A 22,847-nucleotide genomic window follows, 5' to 3' on the forward strand; every position below is an offset into this window, starting at 1 on the left:
GAGCATTAATATTTTGAAAGGAATCTTTTTTTCTGGGTAGTAGTTCTCAACAGTAGGCTTAAAATATTCAGAAGACCATGTTGTAAACAGATATGCTGTCACCCAGGCCTTTTTGTCTCATTTATAAAGCACAAGTAAAGTCAATTTAGCATAATTCGTGAGGGCCCTAGAATTTTCATAATGGTAAATGAAAATTGGCTTCAACTTAAGGTCGCTGGGTGTATCCGCCCCTAATAAGCCTGTCCTTTGAAGCTTTGAAGTCAGGCTTTGATTTTTCTCTGGCTAGAAAAGTCTTAGATGGCATCTTCCAATAGAAGGCTATTAAGTCTACATTGATAAACTGCGGATTATTGTAGCCACCTCCATCTACCTTAGCTAGATCTTCTGGATAACGTGTTACACCTTCTCCATCAGCACTCGCTTCTTCATCTTGTACTTCTATGTTATGCTTCTTTTCTTAAACCTCGTTTAAGAAACCAAACTCTGCTAGCTTCAAACTTTTCTACAGTTTCCTTACCTCTCTCAACCTTGAGTTAGGGCCTTGCCCCGGATTAGGCTTTGGCTTAAAGGAATGTTGGGGCTGGTTTGATCCTCTATGCAGACCACTAAAACTTTCTCCATATCAGGAATAAGACTTTTTCACTTTCTTATCATTCAAGTACGCACTAGAATAGCACTTTTAATTTCCTTCAAGAACTTTTTGTTTGCATTCACAATTTGGCTAACTGTTTGGCACAAGACGCCTAACTTTGGCTTATCTGGATTTCTGACATGCCTTCCTCACTAAGTTTATCATTTCTAGCTTTTGATTTGAACTGAGAGACGTATGACTCTTCCTTTCACTTGAACACATAGAGGCCATTATAAGGATATTAATTGGCCGAATTTCAATATTGTTGTGTCTCAGGGAATAGGGAGGACCAGCAGAGGGAGAGAGGTGGGGAACAGCTGGTAGGTGGAGCAGTCAGAATACACACAACATTTATAGATTAATGGGCATGGTCTGTGGCACCCTAAAACAATTACAATTGTAACATCAAAGATCAATGATCACAGATCACCATACCAGGTACAATAAAAATGAAAAAGCTTAAAATATTATGAGAATGCCCAAAATGTGACACAGAGACATGAAGTGAGCACATACTGCTGGAAAAATTGCACTAATAGACTTGTTCAACACAGGGTTGCCAAAAACCTTCAATTTGTAAAATAAACAAACAAAAAACACATTTTCTGTGAACTGCAATAAAACAAAGCACAATAAAATGAGGAAAGCCAGTGGTCATCTTCCTCCAAAACCTGTTTTTCCATCAGTTGTATCTATTTATGAGAATGACAACATCATCTACTTAATCTAGAAATAACAACCAATTTGATTCTTGTTCTTCCTTCCCCACATCCAATTGATTGTACTCTCTGTTTTCCCTATCTCATGGCAACATGGTTGCCTTTCTGTCAATGTAGTTCAAGCTATCATTGCCAGTAGCTTAGAGTATTGTCACAGCCTCCTAACTGGTACTTCTACTCCAATTTATTTTTTGATACTTACACAAAGGGAATTTCTGCCGATGATAATAGAAGATAACATTAATTGCCTATCATATGCCCAGCACTATACTATGTGCTTCCTGTCTCTTTTTAATAGGCACAGCCACACGATAAAGTCAGAACTTTTGTGTTTTTTTTTAAATTTTACAGATGAGGCAAAATAGGTTTGGGGAGGTTAAAGAACTTACCTAAGGTCACAGAGATAGCTCAGAAGTGACAACACCAGGAATCCAAGGTTTATCTGGTTTCTAAAAACCCTGGTTGTTTTTTGCTTTCTTTGCTATTAGCCTGTTTGCAATCTTTAATGTCTATCCCTATCCCATCTGCCTTTTCCTTCTCCTTCCCTTCTTCCAACCCATGAGTCCTTCTTTTGGTTTTACTTATTTCCTTAAAGATTTACTTGTTAGTCATTTCAAGGAAGTCTGTCACAGCAGGCTCCTCTTCTTCCACCGTGTCCACATCTGTCCTGAGACCTCTTTCTCTCCACTCTCTCTTCCCAGCTGCTAAGAAAGGCTGGAGAAAGAAATGAATAGACAGGATGACTCCAACCTCTGCAGATGCAGATACACAAAACTCCAAAACTCCCTGCATCAAGCCAAGATCGCGCTACTGCACTCCAGCCTGGGCGACAGAGCAAGACCCCGTCTCAAAAAAACAAAACAAAACAAAAAACAAAAAAATAAAAACTCCCTGCATCTTTAGCTTTTCTCTGACTCTCAGGCTTGCTTTACGGTTCTTATATAATGAACCAATCAAGTACAAAGTGCTTTGTAAAGAGAGCTATAAAGCACCCTGCACGTGTAAGGTGCAACTAACTACTCACCTTCCTTTTACATGCTCAGGGCTTCAACTGAGATATTCTGTGAGCAAGAATATTCTGTGTGCGTCCAAGCAGAGAATGGCACATCTGTGTTCAAGATAAAGGGAGAATAGAGCCCTAAATAATATGAAGTTGGCAGGGAAAATCTCTACTTAACATTACTGCCAGAGTCCAGCTTAAAACTTCATTGGGGTTGTGATAAGCGAGTAAGACAGGAAGAAAATGGTATTAATCTAAAAAACCCTCACTTTAAAAATCTCTCTAGGAGGGTTCCCCTCCCCCCAGGTCCCTGGAAGTTTTAAGTTTTTGCAAATATCCTCCCTTGTCCTGCCCAGGTCTTGTCCCTTCTAGTCCTGGCCTTCCCCATTCCTGGGGGCCCCCGCCCCTCCGACCCCTGCCGACCCGCGGTGGACTACAACTCCCGGCGTGCCGCGCGCGTCCGGCCGGCTGCACCAAGGCTTTGCGCGTGGCGGCCGCCGAGCTCCGCGCGGGGCAAACCTCCCAGCTCGGCCATGCGGGGAGGTAAGTAATCCGCCTGTGCGGCCAGGGCGTGGAAAGGCGCCCGCCCTCTCCTCTCTCCGGGATGGAGGGAAACGAAGAATGCCGCAATGAAAACCGCTCTGCCCTCCCTCATCTTGGCCGTGTCCGGTGCTCCTGCAGCTCGTTGCACCCACGGACGTGGGCTCTCACCGTGGAGTGGAATGGGGGCAGAAGCGTGCCCTGCCCCACGGAGAGCCGGGGCTCGCCTGGGGCTGCTGGCAGTGCTCGGGGAGCGGGACGGGGTGGTGGCACGACTCGGCGGGGTGCCCCGAGAGCGCCACACCTACACCCTCGACTTTCCAAAGACCGGCTTTCCCGGGGAGCCCCCACACTAAACGCCAGCGAACCGTCTCTCCGTGAAAGTCTTAGCCAGAAACTTTCCCCGCTCTGTCCCCAGTGCCACAGAGAGTCGTGTGGCTCTGGGCCCGCGCTGCTGGTCCAAGAGCCAATTGGTGTCTTCTGCCCCTACCGTCCCCTCTCCAGGCCAATTCTCACTTGCCCCTGAGACGCCATTCCCGGCGCAGTGAGGTCGGCCCTGCCCTCGGGCGACTTCAGGCTGGACGCACCTCGGGTCGGATCCCGGGAGGCAGGGCCGGCGGCTCCTTTGGGACCGCGCTGGTTCCCTACGCGAGTCCTTTCTGCCTGGGGGATGAATGCTGATCTAGAAAAGAAGCCAATCAAAGTCAACAGCTTCCCTCCCTTCCTAACCGCCTCCCCTCTCCCTATCTGAGCCCGTTCCCAAGTGGGTCGAAAGTTCTGTTCCAGAATATTGACACCAAAGTTAATTTCAGCAATAATTTGGAGATTTCAAGATCTCCAAAGTTATTTCAGCATATCCCATAATGTGCTGGATCAGAAGGTCTTGTTTGGTTGCCTCTCTCCCTCACCCCCACACACCACATACACACCCACATGTGTACCACACCCACACACAAAGTACACCACATAGTACACACATTACACACACATATTTTATGCTACATACTACACACACTTTTTATCAGCAGAGGATTGATGTCAGTTTGTTGGAGGGAGTGTGTGAGTACTAGTGTGTGTATATATATATATATTCACAAGTGTCAGTTTACTACCAAAGTTAGAAAAACTAGCTGGTAAGTGAAACCTCCTGTTGTCATAATTTAGAGTGTCTTTGTGGCTCACTTTTTATACCACGGGATTAACTTCCTACAACACTTTCTGAAACTTTACTGTTGTGTAACAGGCAAACTTTTGATCACAGCAGGCCAGATGGGAGGGGATGTCCCTTTGTACATGTAGGAAGAGATGCTTGGAAAAACTTCACAGAATCCTTTCTCCTGTGGCTGTGTCTCAGGAAGAGCTGGGTGTAACTACAGTCCCTTTGCCTTTTCCCCCTCAAGAGTGGAGAGCTGAACATGCTTTTGTTCTGAGCAGCACTGTCAGGACAACCCCAGCTTCCCAGAACACAGAACTCCCAGTCCAACTCGCTTCCAATTTGGATTTACTGGGAGGATAGTTCAGGAATTTCAGATCAAGTCCAAAAGCATTATGGAATCTGTGAGTGAAAGAGCTCTTTATCTCCGTAAGAGTCCATCATTTTGAGATCAGCAGTGGTGAAAGATCCACATGCCTGACCCGTGTTCAAAAATAGTGCTCAAAAATATTTAATTGGTTGCTAGATTACTATTGTTTGCCTTTTCAAGGGAGCAATGGCAAATATTTGAAATCTTTCTCTGCAGTGATCTTTAAGGAAGTCGAAAATTTCTAATATAATTCCTGGAATAAGTAAAGGACCAATTTTTGACCTTGAAATTCAGGTTCCAAATTTAGATCAAAGTTGATCTTCTAATGTCCTAAAAGATTATTTTTAAAAAGGGAGGCAGGCAACTTTCTCCTAGGATTCTACCTGAATTCTACAGCACATTACAGCAACACATAACTTTTCCAAGATCTTTCTGGGAAACCTGTGTTCTGTGTCCTGTTTTGAGTAGTTTTGTTGACCATCTTGACCTAAAAGTGTACAAATGTTGATTGATGTTTATTTCAATGAAGAGGCAACCATGTATGTTTTCTGTGTATGTGCAGAACATTTATGGGATGAGATTATTCCCCTGGAAGAGTGGTTTAAGCCAAGCACGGAAACTGTGAGAATGACCAGGGTAACTTAAACAAAAGATCTTGCCCAGCCTCTCTGCTCCACCTCCCAGTTTTCTGATTTGGTATTTAGGATGATGGCGGGAGAGACTATGAATTTTGGGGTGGGCATAATGTCTTTCTACTCATATGCAACTAATATAGTACCGGGTACTCATAGATGGTAAGTGTTGGTTGAATTTCTTGAATTATGCTTTTTGTGCAACTGGGATAAACAGTTAAAATTAAATCTCCCAGAACTAATTGTTTTCATTTTGTAGAATAAGGTTTTGTTTGTTTCAGTCTGAATTTTTGCTGGCTTCATTTGGCAGAATAAATGCCAAAATAAAAGAATGTGGGCGTTTTCAGGAGATCTGGTCATCTATTTTGCATCCTCTCTGAAATATGTTACTTCCTGCATAATGAAGTAAAAGGATTTGCTGCTGGGCAGTGCTTTCCTTATTCTCACAAAGAGATTACTTAAAAGCCAGCCCTGGGAACTTTGTCCACCAATCTCTATTAGGAAAAAAAGAGTAACATGGAACTGCAGCTTCCAAGTGTTTTCTGGTTATAGCCCATAAGCACTGGGTTCTCGCTCTTATTTTTCCCTCTGGGGAGAAAACGAAATAGTTTGAAACATGACATCCATGCTCACAACAACAGCTAAGACCTATCATGCAGCAACAATGAAGGGGAGGGAGAAAATAAGAAGCTGTTGAGAGAGCTTGTTTTTCTTTGTACAAGACAGGTGCAGGGAGAATTCTGCAGGTTTTGGACTCCTGACTCATTCTCTTGCACTAATTGTGCTGAAGGTAGTTAGCAAAAGTGAACAGGCACACTGTAGCTTTAAAAAGTCAGCCATGAACCAGAAGGCAGTTGGTGCAGCTTGTGTGTGATTCCTAACGTCATGTTGGCTGAGAGCCAGCCTGGTTTTATTTCACTGTGTCAAATTGTACCTCCTTATTGAATTCCTTTGCCAGCCTACTTTGTGAAAGAAAACATTGGGGTTTCTTTGGCTGTTCTTGATAAGCCTATAAAAAATGATATTTTTTAGTTGCTTATAGGTAGGTTTTCTTTTTACTCTTCCACAAAAAAAGAAAATAATAGTAATAATAATAAGACAATGTAGTGTGATGTTGCAGAGTATCATTGTGAGTGTTTTGTTTTGTTTTGTTTTCTGAGATGCTTAGAAAATGGTGAATGTGTAACAGTTTCCAACTGAAGTGAAATCATATTCTGTTAGCATGGAGCAGCAGCACTATCTTCCTGTCTACTCTATAACGGTGTGTGAATGTATGCTAATATCTATCTATATATTAAATGTTGGATTTCTCTATCAATGATCTAAGTGGTTTAGCAACTGGAAGTTTGTGTGTATGTGTGTGTTTCAGGAGTGAAAATTATCCCACACTTATAGTGTTATTTGTTAATCATCTACTTCTCTAACAGTGATAAAATCTTGCGAATATACTAAATGATGCACTTGCCATGTCAGAGTAATCCCTAGAGAAGGAGTGCCGAAGTATAAAGTGATTTGAGTGGAAATGTATTTAATTTATGGCTTCAACTGAATAAGAGCAAACACGTTTCGGGACTGTTTCTTCCGTTTTTTTTTTTTTTTTTTTTCTTAAAGCAGTTTTGTTCATAGCTTTTTCATTTTGCTAATTGCATATTAATTGTGGAAGGCTTTTAATTTTTCACAGCCCTCATCCTACTAAACAAAAAGACAGAATGATGGATGCTACAATATCTCCTTAAATGTTTTGATGATTTTTCATAAATCTAATGAGCTACCTACTCTTTTACACACACACACACACACACACACACACACACACACACACACACACACCCCAGCACCACCTTTCTGTGCTAAGGGCTATCTGGCATTTTTTGTGAGCTTCCTGCTTTACCACAGCATGGCCATCTCACAGACGGGTTTTTGAGGCTTTCGTTGAGAATGTGAGGTAGGGGAATACTTACTGACAAAAGCTTTAAGTGTCCTTCTGCATTGGAATGAAAAAATCTAGGAGCAAGGGGGAGTGGACAAAAAAAATCCAAATGCAATAAGAAAAAACAAATCACAGCCCATAATGGGAGGGGGGAAGGAAAAGCGGGTTTGTTTTTCTCTACTTTGACTCATTTATGAGTTGCAGTGTCTTAAGTGAGAGCTAGGCACCCAGGAGAAGCTGTGCCAGTTCACACAGCACTTGTTTTCAACAAGGATTCAATTTCATTTGCAAATGCTTATTGTCAAGGCAGGGAGTGCCAGTACAGATGAAAGCACCCCAATCCGTCTCCTCCAGTTCTTTAGGTTTAATCACATCTCTCCAATCGCCGAGGGAACTGGAGATTTAAACAAACATACGTGAACTGGTGTGAAGCTGTAAAAGGGACCATTATGTTTCCGATTCAGAATATATATTCTTCTCTTACTTTCTAAGAATTAAACACAAGCTTTTCTCCCTTATTGATTAGTTGCTGAAGTAAAGGAACCCTGCAGCCTTCCCATGCTATCTGTTGACATGGAAAACAAGGAAAATGGCTCTGTCGGTGTAAAAAAGTAAGTGAAGCTGGCTTCTGAGTTCTGCTTCTGCAAACAACAGAGGGACTTGGTTTCTATTTTTGTACTTCTTGCTTATCTACTACAATACACAGTTCGGAGGTCGCCTTGGTTTGTCTACGTTGGCCAGCAACCTCCCTTCTCCCCCCCCCCACCCCAGTTACCTTTTTCCGTATTCCATTTCTAAGACGGAGATGACTCAGACATCAAAATATATATGAAAGGTTTGTGTATCAGGCTTTGGAACAAGGATGGTTGAGGATTTCAGCCCTGCATTCTGTATATTGAAACAAAAACTCCAAGCAGAGACTCTTCCGTAGACAACACAGAATGAGGGCAGAAAATTGAGTTCAATTTTTTTTTTTTTTTTTTTTTTTTTTTTTTTGAGATACAATCACCTCTAACTCTGAAAACTAAGAGCTATAGTGCAGGAAGGGGAAAAGCTTCAGTAAGAATATAGAATATAGTTTATCAACTTCTCCGTCCTAATTTTATGAACTGTTTAATGAATGTGAAACATTTCAGTGCATACATGGTGTTTATGTTAATGTCTGTTCTCACATTTGAAACTTGTGTTTCTATGTGTTGTGTAAGAGTTATATACTTGATTCTTTTAAATGGGAACATTCAATTGCATATGTAACATAATATTTTGATATTTATGAGTATATGAAAAAATATATATTCTCACTTAGGAGTTATAGCAAAGCAATAAGTACTTTGATTACAAGGAGAAAGTAAGTTCCAAGAGGGAGTTATCTGTTTCATTTCTTTCCATATCATTTAGTTTAAAATTGACATCAACTTGAGCTTTGGAGGAAACTAATTAAATATAATCCATAGAAGCTGTGATATCTAAATGAGGAAACAGTGTGCTATATGTTTATGAATAGAAGGTATATTTTGCTCCACAGCAAAGTTACATTAAAACTAACGTAATAAAATCTGTTTTTTAAAGTTCTCGGGTAATTTATATATCAGTGCCATACTGCCTTGCTTATTACCATCCCTAAAGTTTGGGGTAGGTAGGTGGAGGAGAAATGAAGGAAACAGATGCTGTTTTATGTATGAGTTAGATCAGTGTTATCCAACAGTACTTTCAACAATGATGGAAATGTTCTGTATTTGTGCTGAAATGGTAGCCACTAGCCACATGTGGCTACTAAGAACATGAAATATGACTAGTATAAGAGACTGAACTTTTATTTTTTACTTAATTGTAATTAGTTTTAAAATTAACAGCTTTACTGAAGTATAATCCTTGCATAATAAATTGCATGTGTGGAAAGTAAGTTTTGATATTTTTATCCTCTCTTGAAACTACTGCCACAATTAAGATAATATTTCCATCACTTCCAAAATTTCCTTATGACCTTTTGTAATCTCTCCCTCCTGTCCCTTTCTGCCCCCATATCTCCTGGCAACCACTGTTACGCTGTCATTATAAATTAGTTTCCTTCTTCTAGAATTTTATATAAATGAATGTGTAGACACCCCCCCACACACACACATATAGTTTCTGTCACTCAGCATAATTAATTTGGGATTTATCCATGTTATCGTGTATATCAATACATCATTACTTTTTAATTACTCAGTAATATTTCATTGTTTGTATCTGCAACAATTTGTTTACTACCATCCAAATGATGATAGACATTTGGTTTGTTTCTATTTCTTAGGTATTATAAATAAAGCTGCTTTGATCATTTGTGTACAGGTCTCTGTTTGGACATATGCTTTCATTTCTCTTTCATAATTACTTAGGAATGGAACTAGCTGGGCTCTATGGTGGGTGTCTGTTTAACTTTTTAAGAAACTGCCAAACTGTTTTCTAAACTGGTTGTCCCATTTTCATTCTCACCAGCAGTGGGTGTCGTGTTCCAGTTGTTCCACATCCTCGTGAGCTTAGTGTGATCAATCACTTTCATATTAAATATTATATCAGGTGTTTTATGTTTTAATTTTTATTTCCCTAATGACTAATGATGTTGGGCATCTTTTCCTGTGCTTATTTGCCATTCATATATCTTCCTAGATGAAGTATTGTTCATATCTTTTGCCCATATTTGTATTGGGCTAGCTTTTTCATATTTATTGTATAGAGTTTTTATATATTATGAATGTGTCCTTTATCATATATACTATTTGAAAATATTTTCTTTGAGCATGTGACCTGTCATTTCATTCTCTCCATAGTATCTTTCAAAGTATCAAAGTTTTTAAATTTTAATGAAGTCTAGTTTATCAATTTTTTTCTTTTATGGATAGTGCCTTTGGTGTCATATTTAAGAATTCTTGGCCTAATGCAAGGTTACAGTTATTTTCTCCTAGGTTTTCTTTTAGAAGTTTCACAATTTTAGGTTTCAGGGTTTAGGACTATGATTTTTGAGTTAATTTTTGTTTGTGATGTGAGATAAGGGTTTGAAGTGTTGAAGTGCTTTGTGTGGTGGTGGTAGTAGTGCTATGGATATCCAATCTTCCCACCTCTGTTCAAACACTTCTGCAACTTTGTTGAAAAATTATTGATCATATATGTGCAGGCTTATTTCTGGACTCTGTATTCTGTTCCATTGATCTTTTTGCGTATATTTATGCCAATACAACACTGTTTTGATAAATGTAACTTGAAATCAGGTAGTGTTAGCCATCCAACTTTGTTCTTTTTCAAGGGTGTTTTGCCTCGGTACATTTCAATATGAATTTTAGAATTAGCTTGTCAGTTTCCACCAATTTTTTTTTGAAAATCTGTTGACATTTTGATTGGCATTGCATTGAATTATATATCAATTTGGAGAGAGTTCGTATTTTAACAATATTGTGTCTTCCAACAAATGAACACAGTATTTTTCTCCATTTGCTTAGGTCTTCTTTAATTTCTCTCAGCAATATTGTGTAGATTTCACTGTGAAGATCTTGCACCTTTTTGCCAGATGCATCCCTAACATTTCATGTTTTTGATGCTATTTTAAGTGATATTGCTTTGCTAATTTGAATTTTCAATTATCTTAACGTATACAAATACAATTGATTTTTTATATTGATCTTATATGCCACAACCTTACTAAACTCACTTATTACTACTAGTAGCTTTTTAGTAGATTACACCACATTTTGTAACATAGACAATTATGTCTTGTGAATAAAGACAGTTTTACTTCCTCCTTCCCAATCTGAATGCCTTGTATTTCTTTCTCCTACTTTATTACACTGAGTAGAACCTGCAGTGAAAAGCTGAAAAAAGTGGTGAGCTGGGTATGGTGGCTCACACCTGTAATCCCAGTACTTTGGGAGGCCAAAGTGGGCAGATCACACATTCTGAGATGGAAGAGTAAGTGAATCTTATATTTAATTTTATATTCAGGGTCTTCAATAGTAATAACCAATAAATCAGTAAGAAAAGCACAAACAGAAAAATACCAAAGAAAAATGGCCAAAACATGAGCAAACAGTTCACAGAAGAGGAAATATATATGGCCAATTAACATATGAAGAGATGTTTAGTACCATTAGTGACCAAAAAATGCAAATTAAGATCATAATGACGTACCCATTAACTTGGCAAAAATTTTAAAACGAGGCAATTCTAATCATTAGTGAAGATATGGATAGGATACAATGCTAGCAGGAATATTAACTGATAGGGCAGCTTTGCAGAACAGTTTGGTACTTTTTCTAGTGTTAAACAGTGGAATATTTTATACATTAATAATTCAATTTCTGGATATATGTATCAGTCAGTGCTGTCCAACAGAAATAAAATCTGAGCCCCATATGTAATTTTCAATTTTCTAGTGGCCATATTTAAATAGGTAAAATACATTTTAATAATATATTTTATTTAACTCATTATGTCACGTTAACGTGTAATCAACATGACATTATCAATGAAATATTTTACATTTTTGCACTAAATTTCCTAAATCTGTTGTGTACTTTACACTTAGAGCAAGGGGGTACAAACTTTTGGCTTCTCTGGGCCACATTGGAAGAAGAATTGTCTTTGGCCACAGATGAAATACACTACCACTAACAATAACTGATGAGGACAAAAAAATCTCATAATGTTTTAAGAAAGTTTGCGAATTTGTGTTGGGCCACAGTCAAAGCCATCCTAGGCCACATGGAACCCGTGGGCCACAAGTTGGACAAGCTTGACTTACAGTATTTCTCATTTTGGACATAAACATTTCATTGGACATACTTAATCTGCATTTATATTTCCTAAAATTTACAGTTCAAAAGGTAGGATCACATACCCAAATAATTCCAAACATATTTAAAAGTTTTCCAAAAACTGAATTATGTGAGAAATTATTTTCTTGCAATATTTATATCCACATTGACGCAACTGATTTGTCTTGATTTGACTTTGAAGCAAAAGCATATTGATTTCAAAACTATGTCTGTTCAAGTTAAATCAATTTACTAACACATGTCAATATTACCAACATTGAATTCAAAGAGGTTTTGCATAAATTGATAAGCAACAATAATCTTATCAATTTCAATAAATCTGCAAATTTTCTTGAAGTTTATTCATGTTAGAAAATGTATGAAATTATTATTGTATATTGTATTGCACTCTGAAAAGTTGCAATTTTAGCCTAAAATTTTGTTCCTCTTTAGCTAGATCACAAATCAGCTTTTCATTTCCTTGGAACTTCAAATTTAGCTGTTTCATATGCAGTGTGATATCAAAGTTACTCAGTCGTTTTTGTCTTTAATTTTTGAATATTTGGCCAGGCGCGGTGGCCCATACCTGTAATCCCAGCACTTTGGGAGGCCAAGGCAGGCAGATCACTTGAGGTCAGGAGTTCGAGACCAGCCTGGCCAACATGGTGAAGCACCATCTCTACTAAAAATACAAAAATTAGCTAGGCATGATGGTGGGCACCTGCAATCCCAGCTACTTGGGAGGCTGAGGCAGAATTGCTTGAACCCAGGAGGCGGAGGTTACATTGAGCTGAGATCGTGCCACTGCACTCCAGCCTGGGCAACAGAGCAAGACTGCCTAAAATAATAATAATAATAATAACAACAACAATAATATTTGACAAACATTCCTTTTGTTTCAGTAAAATCTTGAACAGTAGAGCAAATCTTTGTGAATCTTTTCTATTAGTCAACAAGCATTGGCAAAGAACACAGATTATTACATTCATTGTCTTCTATTTCTTTTAACAGTTCCATTAACAGGCATTGATCCATAGCATTTGCAAATATATGCTGAACAATTCAACAGTAGTATCTGTAACACTTTTCAAGAGTCTGCTTCAGAAAATGAAACATAGATATCATACAGTGGAATGAAGCAGTAAGAAAACATTGGTCTTTTGTTTTAAAATTACAATAAATTCCAATTTTTAAAATTCAGATTTTTAAAAAAACTAGCATTGCTGGAGCACCATCCATCTGGATAGAATTTAATTTTTGTATATCTAGCTAAAATTCTTTGACAGAGATAAAAGATTCAAAAATATCTAAACCATGAATTTAGTTTTTCAAGTTGTAAATTGACGTTTCTTTATAAATTAGGAAGTCTTCTGAGATGCAGCATACCTCAAGGATTAATTAGGCAGTGTCTTTATGTTGTACTTTCATCTAAAACTAAAGTTTTAATGGCTTTTTACATTTTGAATCGGTTGGTCTTAGGTTTTGTTAGAAAGACCTTGTATTCTTCAGGCAATTGTTTGGTGGCTTGATTGGAAAATCTTTCACATTTTGTGATAATACCTGTTGAGTGTTTTCTGATAATATTCTAGCAAAATTTCTGTAACTGAAATAACCATATGTCCATTGAAAAATTGTTTGTCTATGTAAAGATCCAAGCCATTTATAGCTAAACAAAGTTATAAGCTCAGATTCTGTTTTAAATCATATTATCTTTACCTTTTTTTACACAACAAACAGCATTTTCTTTCTCTTGCTATCTTCTAACAAATTGCAATTGCTATTCATCATGAAATTTCCAACATACCTTCTTTCGGTCCCTTTTTTCTTTATTGTATGTTACTAGTTTCTGCATCTCCTCTCAATTCTGCTTTCTTTTTAGATTTTAAAATTTAACTGTGCTTATTTTTAACTAAAAATATTAATTATATAATAATTAAAATAATAGTAATAATTTCAATTTAATTACCAGTTACAATATAGAAAGGGATCCTCATAACTCCTGCTGTCCATAAGCATTCAGCAAACACATTACAATGTTACCTGGGTGAATAGGAAAAAATTAATTTGAACTGAATCAATCTCTGACACCAATCAAACGGGGGATGTACTACCAGAGAGGACACATGCACCTGCCATGAGAACTTCAGCCATAGTACCCTATAGGATGGAACAGTTCAATTAAAATGTAGGCAAAACAATGGAATTGTGTTTAACATAAACACATTTTGTACCACTTCAAGTTTTTACATTTAAACTAAATTAAATTTAAAACTTAGTTCCTCAATCAAATTTTAAATGCTCAGTAGTCACATGGTACTAGCTGCTATCATATTGAAAAGCACAGGTGTATACCCAAACTAAATTCTTGCATCAGGGGAAAGGTTATATGAACATGAGGTTGAGGGTGATGATTAACTCAGGTGGGGAGAGCATGAATGGGGAGCTCTGAGTCATGTAGATAGATATGATTATTATTAAGATTCCAGATTTTATTTTGCCTAGTAGGTCCATGAGTATTTATTTCATTTTTTAAAATAGCTACCTAAATAACTAAGATGGAGCCATCTGAATAGTTGAGATATCCTTTTTGGCAGTTTTTGTACACATACTGTATGTATCCACATGGATACATAATTCAAGAATATATACATATATTCCCATGCACTAAGAATGTACACATATATGGGAGCATACACAAAAATGTATAAATATATTCAAAACACACATACAAATAGGCTTTTATTGAACAAATGGGATCATAGTATTCTCTTTTTGTGGATTTCAGATTCACAGATTTGGGATTAATTATAAACGTTGGTTCATGACACACTCTTATCATTGATCTATGTTTGGCCATCTTAGATTCATGTTAGAATTTAGACTAAAAATTTTTTAATCCATGTATTTAACGTGTATGTGCATATCTGTTCAAATCATGAGAATTCAATTTTTTTTCCCATTTGCTTAGTCTTTCTCCCTTTTTCAGATGAAAAATGTCTTTTTCCCCCTTTTTCATTTTATCCTAGGACGGGAGAAGGAATCAATGTTTCCACATGACACATGCATGTAGTAAGTTCCTTTTCAACAGGAAGCAGTTTATTTCCCTACCACCACCATGCCCCCAAGCCCCTCAGTGGAGAAAAACTACTGCAGTAGAAAGTTCCCAGTGATGAAGCTTTGCAAGGACTTTCAAAGCAAGCCATTTCTTATTAATGCCACTTCTTTTCTTGCACATGCGTCTTCACCATATTCCTCTGCCTTTGTGTTCACTGTGTTGTTTCATTTTGAAGCACAGGCATTTAAAAAAAAATTTGGAACTAACATTCCTGTCATAATTAGTAATATGATGCTTTTTTTTCCCTTGGTAATGAATGCTGTAAGGTTTTGAACTAACTGTGAAATAATTACTTTTGAAATAGTCCTCTCTGAAACCTAACTGCATACCTGTTAAGCTGTGTATTATGTTAAAGAAATTACCATTTTTGCTCATGTGAATTAGAGGATTAGAAAGTGAATGACAGAACTAAAATATTAAGGTAGACTTAGAAGTTACTTTGGTATTGCTAGAGTTTCAAAACTCTGACTTCATTGTAGAGTTAAGAGAACTTGTATAAAACATTGTAGAAAAGAGAACTTTTCATATAACAATAATAAAACAACAGCTACTATTAGCTCATTAAAAAAACGCCCAACCATGCATACATGTACAGCAATCTACAGGTCAGTCAGGTCTGCATCTCCATGGGAAGCAGTCACATCCAGAAATGAATAAAAAACCTCACAGGTCCTTGATTGCTTGCCCGGAAGCCTGGTCTGGCTTCTCATGAAAAAAGGAATGGGAAACCGACTGAAGTAACTATGTGCCTGATCACTGACTTCAGCATTTGTTTATTTACTCCTAAGCCTATCCTCTTGCAGTATAGAGCATAAATAATTATCAAGTCTCAGATGTATCTTCTTTGAAAGCAGTGAGGGGATTTTATTCAGTTTGCTAGGTAGTTTCTGCGCGATCTCTCCATCAGGCACACTTTCGTCTGTTCTGTCCACTCTTCCCAGACCCCACAACCTCACTGCCCTGACCCTACCTGAATGTGTGATGGTTCCTGGAATGCTCTTCTTCCCAAAAAAACAGCAATGTGGAAAGGGGTGGGGGGGGGGGGGGTGTGGCAGTGATCATGATGGTAAGATGTTGTATCCTAAAAGCCAGGGAAAGTATTAACTCCCAAGACATTGTAAGTGTCTAGTTATTAAATATCTCTTAACAGTCTGTCAGAAAATGAAAAGAAAGAAACAAACTGAGCCAATAATTCAAACCTGAAAAGTGACCTTTCTAGCCAGGATCTGATGTTGTAAACCCTTTTCCAGATGCGTATGATAAGATAAGTTAGAGTGTGCTATGGTTCTTCCCTCCCTCCCTCCCTCCCTTCCTTCCTTCCATCCTTTCTCTCTCGCTCGCTTTCTTTTTCTTTCCTTCCTTCTTTCTTTTTTTTCACTTTCTTTTTTAATGTGGTAAGAACATTTACTATGGGGTTCTACACTCTTAACAGATTTTTAAGTCTACGATACAGTATTATTATCTGTAGGCACAATGTTGTACAGCAGATCTCTAAAACGTATCCATCTTCCAGGCAGAAGTTTTATACCTGTTGATTATCAACGTCCCCTTTCCCCCTTCCCTTAGCCTCTGCCAACCACCATTCTATTCTTTGCTTCTATGAGTTTATTTTAGATACCTCATATAAGTGAAATCATGCAATATTTTGCCTTCTTTGACTTGGTTATTTCACTTAATGTTCTCAAGGTTCATTCATTTTGTTGAAAATGTAAGGATTTCCTTCTTTTTTAAGGTTAAATAATATGCCATTGTAAGTATGTACAGCATTTCTTTTTTGAGGTGGGTCTCCCTATGTTGCTCAGGCTGGTCTCAAATTCCTGATTCAAGGGATCTTCCCATTTCAGCCTCCCAAGTAGTTGGAATTATTGGCATGAGCCACCAAGCCCAGCTATTACACTGTATTTTTCAAATTCATTTATCTGTCAATGGACATTTCAGTTGTTTCCATATCTTGGTGAATAGCGCTGCAGTGAATATGGGAGTGCTAATATCTCTTTGAGTTCCTGATTTCAATTCCTTTGGATAAATACTCTGAAGTGGGTTGCTAGATCACCTAGTAGTTCAATATTTAATTTCTTGAGGAATCTACAGTTCCGTAGCAGCTTCCCCATTCTGCATTTCTACCTTTTCTACCAACAGTATGCAAAGGTTATGATTTATTCACATCCTTGCCAACATTTGTCATTGTTGTTTTGATAATAGTATCCTCAGAGGTGTGAGATGATATCTCATTGTTGCATTGATTTGCATTTCCTTGATGATTGGTGATTTTGAACCTCTCTTCGTATATGTACATATTGGCTGTTTGTGTTTCTTCTTTTGAGAGATATCTATTATGACCTTTAACCATTTTTTCAAATTGGGTTATTGGTTTTTTTGCTATAGAATTGTAAGAATTCCTTACATATTTTAGAAAGTAACCTCTTATCAGATACATAGTTTGCAAGTATTTTCTCTCATTTCATAGGTTTCCTTTTTACACTATTATTTCCCTGGCTGTATAGAAGCTTTTTAGTTTTATGTAGCGCTGCTCGTCTATTTTTGCTTTTGTTGCCTCTGCTTTTGGTGTCATATCCATGAAACTATTGCCAAAACTAATGTCTTGAAGTTTTCCCCCTGTGTTTTCTTCTAGATATTTTACAGTTTCAAGTCTTATGTTTAAGTCTTTAATCCATCTTGAGTTGATATTTTGTGTATGGTAAAATATAATCCAATTTTATTCTTTTGCACGTGGATATCCAGTTTCCCCAACACTATTAGTTGAAGAGACTCTTCCTTCCCCATTTTGTATTCTCGGCATTCCAGTCAAAGATCATGTGACCATATATCCATGGATGTATTTCTGGGCTCTCTGTTCTGTTCCATTGATCTATATGTCAATCTTTATGCCATTGTCATACTGTTTAAATCACTGTTGCTTTGTAATATATTTTGAAATCAGGAAGTGTGTTGCCTCCAACCTTGTTCTTTCTCAAGATTGTTTTGGCTATTCAAGATCTTTTCTGGTTCGATATGGATGTTAGAATTTTTTTTCTATTTCTGTAAAAATATCATTAGGATTTTGATGGGGATTGCATTGAATCTGTGGATTGCTTTGGGTCACATGGAAATTATAATAATATTAAATCTTCCATCCATGAACTTGAGATGTCTTTACATTTGTTTATGTCTCCTTTAATTACTTTCATCAATGTCTCATAGTTTTTAGTATGAATGTCTTTCACTTCCTTAGTTAAGACTATTCCTAAGTATGATGTTATTGTAAATGGGATTATTTTCCTAATTTCTTTTGCAGATAGTTAATTATCATTGTATAGACATGCAACTGATTTTTGTATGTTGATTTTTGTATCCTGCAACTTTGGTGAATTTGTTTATTCATTCTCACAGGTTTTTTTTGTGGAGTCTTTAGGGTTTTCTCTATTTAAGATCATATCATCTGTAAATGTAAGGACAGTTTTACTTCTTTCTTTTCAATTTGGTGGCTATTTATTTCTTTGTCTTGCCTAATTGTTCTGGCAAGCATTTCCAGTCCTATGTTGAATAAAAGTGGCAAGAATGGGCATCCTTGCCTAGTTCCTGATCTTCATAGAAAAGTTTTCAGTTTTTCACCTTTGAGTATGATGTTAACTATAGCCTTTTCATAGATAGCCTTTATTAGGTTAAGGTAATTTCCCTCTATCCCTACTTTGTTGAGATTTTTTTTTTTTTTTATCATGAAAGGATTTTGAATTTTATCAAACACTTTTTTATCTTAGACGATCGTGTGATTTTTATCCTTCATTCTGTAAATGTGATATGTCACATTAATTGATTTTCGTACGTTGTGCCATCCTAGGAATAAATCCCACTAGGTCATGGCAAATGATCTTTTTAACGTACTGTTGAATTCTGTTTGCTGGTATTTTGTTGAGGATTTTTACATCTATATTTAATCAGGGGTATTGGCCTATAATTTTCTTTTTTTCTGTGTCTTTATCTGGCTTGGTAGGAGGGTAATACCAGCCTCATAAAAAAAAAGTTCAGAAATGTTCCCTCCTCTTCAGTTATTTGGAAAAGTTTGAGGATTGGCATTCATTCTTCCTTAAATGTTTGGTAAAATTCTCCAATGAAGCCGTCTAATCCTGGGCTTTTCTTTTATGGAAGGTTTTATACTACTGATTTAATCTCCTTACAGATAGGTCTGCTTGGATTTTCTGTTTCTTCATGATTCAGGCTGGTGGGTTGTATGCTTCCAGGGACCTATTTCTTCTAGGTTATCCAGTTTGTAGACCTATAATTGTTTATAGTAGTCTATATGACCTTTTTCATTTCTGTAGCATCAGTTGTAATGTCTTTTCATCTCTGGTTTTATTTATTTGAGTCTTCACTCTCTTTTTCTCTTAGCCTAGCTAAAGGTTTGTCAGCTTTGTTTATCTTTTCAAAAGCCCGAGTCTGAGTTGATTTTTTCTTACTGTTTTTCTATTCTCTATTTTACTTCTTTGTCTAATTTCTTTAGGTAGAAAGTTAGGTTGTTTGATATCTTTTTTTTTTTAATGTAGGTATTTGTGACTAGAAACTTCCCTCCTAATACTGCATCTGTTTCATTTCATAAGCTTTGATATATTGTGTTTTTGTTTTTATTTGTCTCAAGATATGTTCCAATTTCACTTTTCATTTGTTTGACCTATTGGTTATTCAAAAGTGTGTTGTTTAATTTTCATGTATTTGTGAATTTTTCAGTTTTCCTTCTGCCATTGATTTCTAGTTTCATTCCATTGCAGTCAAAAAAGATATTTTGTATGATTTCATTAATTATATATTTGTTAAAAATTGTTTTGTAACCTAATATGTGATCTGTACTGGAGAATATTCCATGTATGCTTGAAAAGAAATGTATATTCTGCAGTTGTTGGGTTGAATGTTCTGTATATGTCTGTTAGGGTCACTTGGTCTACAGTATTGTTCAAATTCACTGTTTCTTTGTTGAATGTTTTCTTGAATATTGATAATATATGGGAATTAATAGTGATACTTGTAAATGGCACTATTTTATTTTTCTTACTGAAGGTAAAATTCATTCCTTGATATGTTATAGTTATCTGTTCATTCTGATATATGGTCTCATGATAAATAAGTCTTTGATTATTCCCTTCGATTAAATGATAATGGGTTAAGAATTGAGTCTGTTTATTATTTTGAGTTATACTATTTTTTCCATTGTAAATACCTGCCTTGAAGTGTACATTTCAAAAGAGTAAAATACATAAAACTATAGAGTCAGTTAAGCATATTAAGACATCATATTTTAAATGTGAAAACAAAAGGAGTTTCAATCAATGCCAGCAGAATTCACAGACATTGACTATATATCTTTTATACATTGTCAGCCCTCAAGGACTGCTGTTTTTTTATATAGTTTCTGTCTTGCTGCTGAGATCCCTACAGAAGAAAAACCAAGTTTGTCTAAGCAATGAAGCCACACCCAAATCCTTTGGAACAAAGACCATTGTGCTGTGGCTCAGAGCAGGGAGGAAAAGTTCTTCAGGTAGTCTCTAGACTGTTGTGTTTAGTATTAATGATTAGGATATGAAATGTTTATGTTTGTGTTTGGCATGAATTGTATCTGATAGTGAATAAAAATTATTCATTGAGTCTGCTTGAAAGGAGTGTTCTTGGCCAGGCGCGATGGCTCACACCTGTAATCCCAGCACTTTGGGAGGCCAAGGCAGGTGGATCTGAGATCAGGAGATCAAGACCACCCTGGCCAACATGGTGAAACCCTGTGTCTACTAATAATACAAAAAGTTAGCCAGGTGTGGTGGCATGCACCTGTAGTCCCAGCTACTTGGGAGGCTGAGGCAGGAGAATCACTTGAACCTGGGAGGCGGAGGTTGCAATGAGCTGAGATCCCGCCACTTCACTCCAGCCTGGGTGACAGAAAAAAAAAAAAAAAAAAAAAAAAAAGGAGTGTTCTTATTTACACTAGGGGATTTTAGTTGTACTAGAATGTACAAATAAAAAGAGGACAAGGAAAAGAGGCTGTTTATAAGATCCTTTGATTTCAGAAAGATGGGTTGGGAAGACATTCCAGGCAGAGGTATGCCAAGGAGAGAATGCTGTATGATTTCAGAGGAAAGCCATTAGCCTGAGGGAAGATACCTATACAGAGGAAAGAAATTCTGCAGGAAGATGCTCCATCCGTCTGGGGTGCCTGCTCCTAGTCTTACTGGTGACTCAGGGCTCCAAACCCTTTCATCCACACACCTAGCACAGGCTGACTCACATTGCCATGTTTACTATCCATCCTTCTTTCACCCATCTATTTCCCCTGTTCCTTAACCACTTTTTGGAATAGAGCTGGAAACAAACATCATGACCCTCTTCATCCCACAGCTGACCTGAGATTATCCTCTTCATTAGACTACAAGTTTTCAATGCTTATTAAGTGCCAGGCTCATAGTAGGCAGGTTAAAATTAAGGGGACATTAAACTGGTCTCTTTATAATGAGCAGGACTAATCCCTGGAATTTGAACAGAAAGGGTTTGACTGACATAAGCAAAGCCATGGGTATGGAAAAGTCTAGGATGTTGCCCAGTTAGGTTTGAATCAAGCATCTGAACTCTAAGCTAAAGAATTTGGAATATACAGAAGGTCTGATGAATTATTTGCCTTTTCAATGCTTTCATCATTTTGATGTGCTGCATCTAAGTCAGTCAACTCTTATTTATCTGAATATTTAAAAATGGAAAATGCCCTGTCCATAAACTTTCAATCATCCTTTCTCTTTTTGGCCTGCCGTTTAGCCAGATCCCTGCTTGTTAGCATGAAGGGAGAGGGAGAAAGGAATGGAACTAACACTAACGTTCATTTAGTTGCTTCATCCTTAGGTATGTCATAGGCAAAGAGATCAATATTAATTTATTAGAATCAGAATTAAATTGCTTTTAGCCAGAGGCTGTTTTAAGACATGAGCAAAGAGTAGGTTAATTTCATTTTGAAAATAAGTTATAAATATCTAGGCAGCACAAAGTTAGAGTGCACTGCTGAGTGTAAAAATAAGTAACATTCAGAATCAGCTTTATAAAAAAAGTAATGTGACAAATATATCATCATAATATGTTAACCAGTGTCTAAAGTAACTTGCTCCGAACTTTGAAGTGGAAATACAATTGATGAATATAATGGAGTTGTGATATTACATGTGGATTGCATTTCCCCAGAGTACCCTTTTGGCCTGACCAACTCTCAGCATCCGTAATATCATAAATACCATAAAATGTACATATGCTAGAAAATAGTTTCAACTATTTTCTGCCTGCCTTCTTACAAAGGGAAATGGAGACTTTTGCTGCCAGAACTTAAAATTATGATGTGCCAACATGAAAACTTCATCATAAAGGCTCAATTGATCTGAATATATCTCCCAAATTTGTTATTATTGCATTTTTGTCCCCGTGGTTGTGTCTCTCTAACTCTCATTAAAAACGAGGTGATTGTTTAATTAGGGTATAATCATTTCCTTGTGTGAATTATTCACGCATGATATAATTTTTATCAATACTTGATGGACCTAACCATATGCACAAGGACTAAAAGGTGACTGAGCTAAATGGAAATGTTGATAATTTGATTAAGTGCTGAGATTTCTTGCTAATTTTTAATAATAAAGCTGTATATAAAATATATATTTTAAAGATTATGTGCCTGGAAAATACTCATAAATTTATCATAGTAACATGTATTATATTCTAAGAAACATTTTGCTATGATGATAGTGAATAATAAATATCAAATGAAAATGGCACTTTTGTATCTGCCATTTCATTTTATCAGCGCAAAATTAGCAGCCACAATGGAACCACCACCTGGCAGGTATTTTAAACAGTGTGACATTTAAATTCCCTCTGGAATTTGACATGCAAAGGTCATAAGAAAAGATGTGGCGAGAATGGACCATTTATAAGGAAATAACTAAAGCTAAGTGTCT

General features: G+C 36.9%; 1 protein-coding gene across 3 annotated transcripts in view; it reads left to right on the top strand.

Annotated features, from left to right (window-relative positions):
- The first annotated feature begins 2,697 nt into the window (after positions 1-2,697).
- The window catches only part of SAMD13 (sterile alpha motif domain containing 13), a 50,263-nt gene continuing 30,113 nt past the window's right edge, over positions 2,698-22,847 (top strand). Inside the window, exons 1-2 of one of the 3 annotated variants that reach the window (XM_010382532.2) lie at positions 2,698-2,893; positions 7,502-7,586. In XM_010382532.2, coding sequence (XP_010380834.1) covers positions 2,884-2,893; positions 7,502-7,586 — 95 coding nt within the window. In that variant the 5' untranslated portion in view covers positions 2,698-2,883. Of the gene's footprint in view, positions 2,894-5,941; positions 6,088-6,922; positions 6,991-7,501; positions 7,587-22,847 lie in introns of those variants that run through there. The other 2 variants (XM_010382533.2, XM_010382534.2) reach the window with 2 other exon arrangements.

Source organism: Rhinopithecus roxellana, chromosome 12 (genome assembly GCF_007565055.1).
Source record: "Rhinopithecus roxellana isolate Shanxi Qingling chromosome 12, ASM756505v1, whole genome shotgun sequence".
Lineage (NCBI taxonomy): Eukaryota > Metazoa > Chordata > Mammalia > Primates > Cercopithecidae > Rhinopithecus > Rhinopithecus roxellana.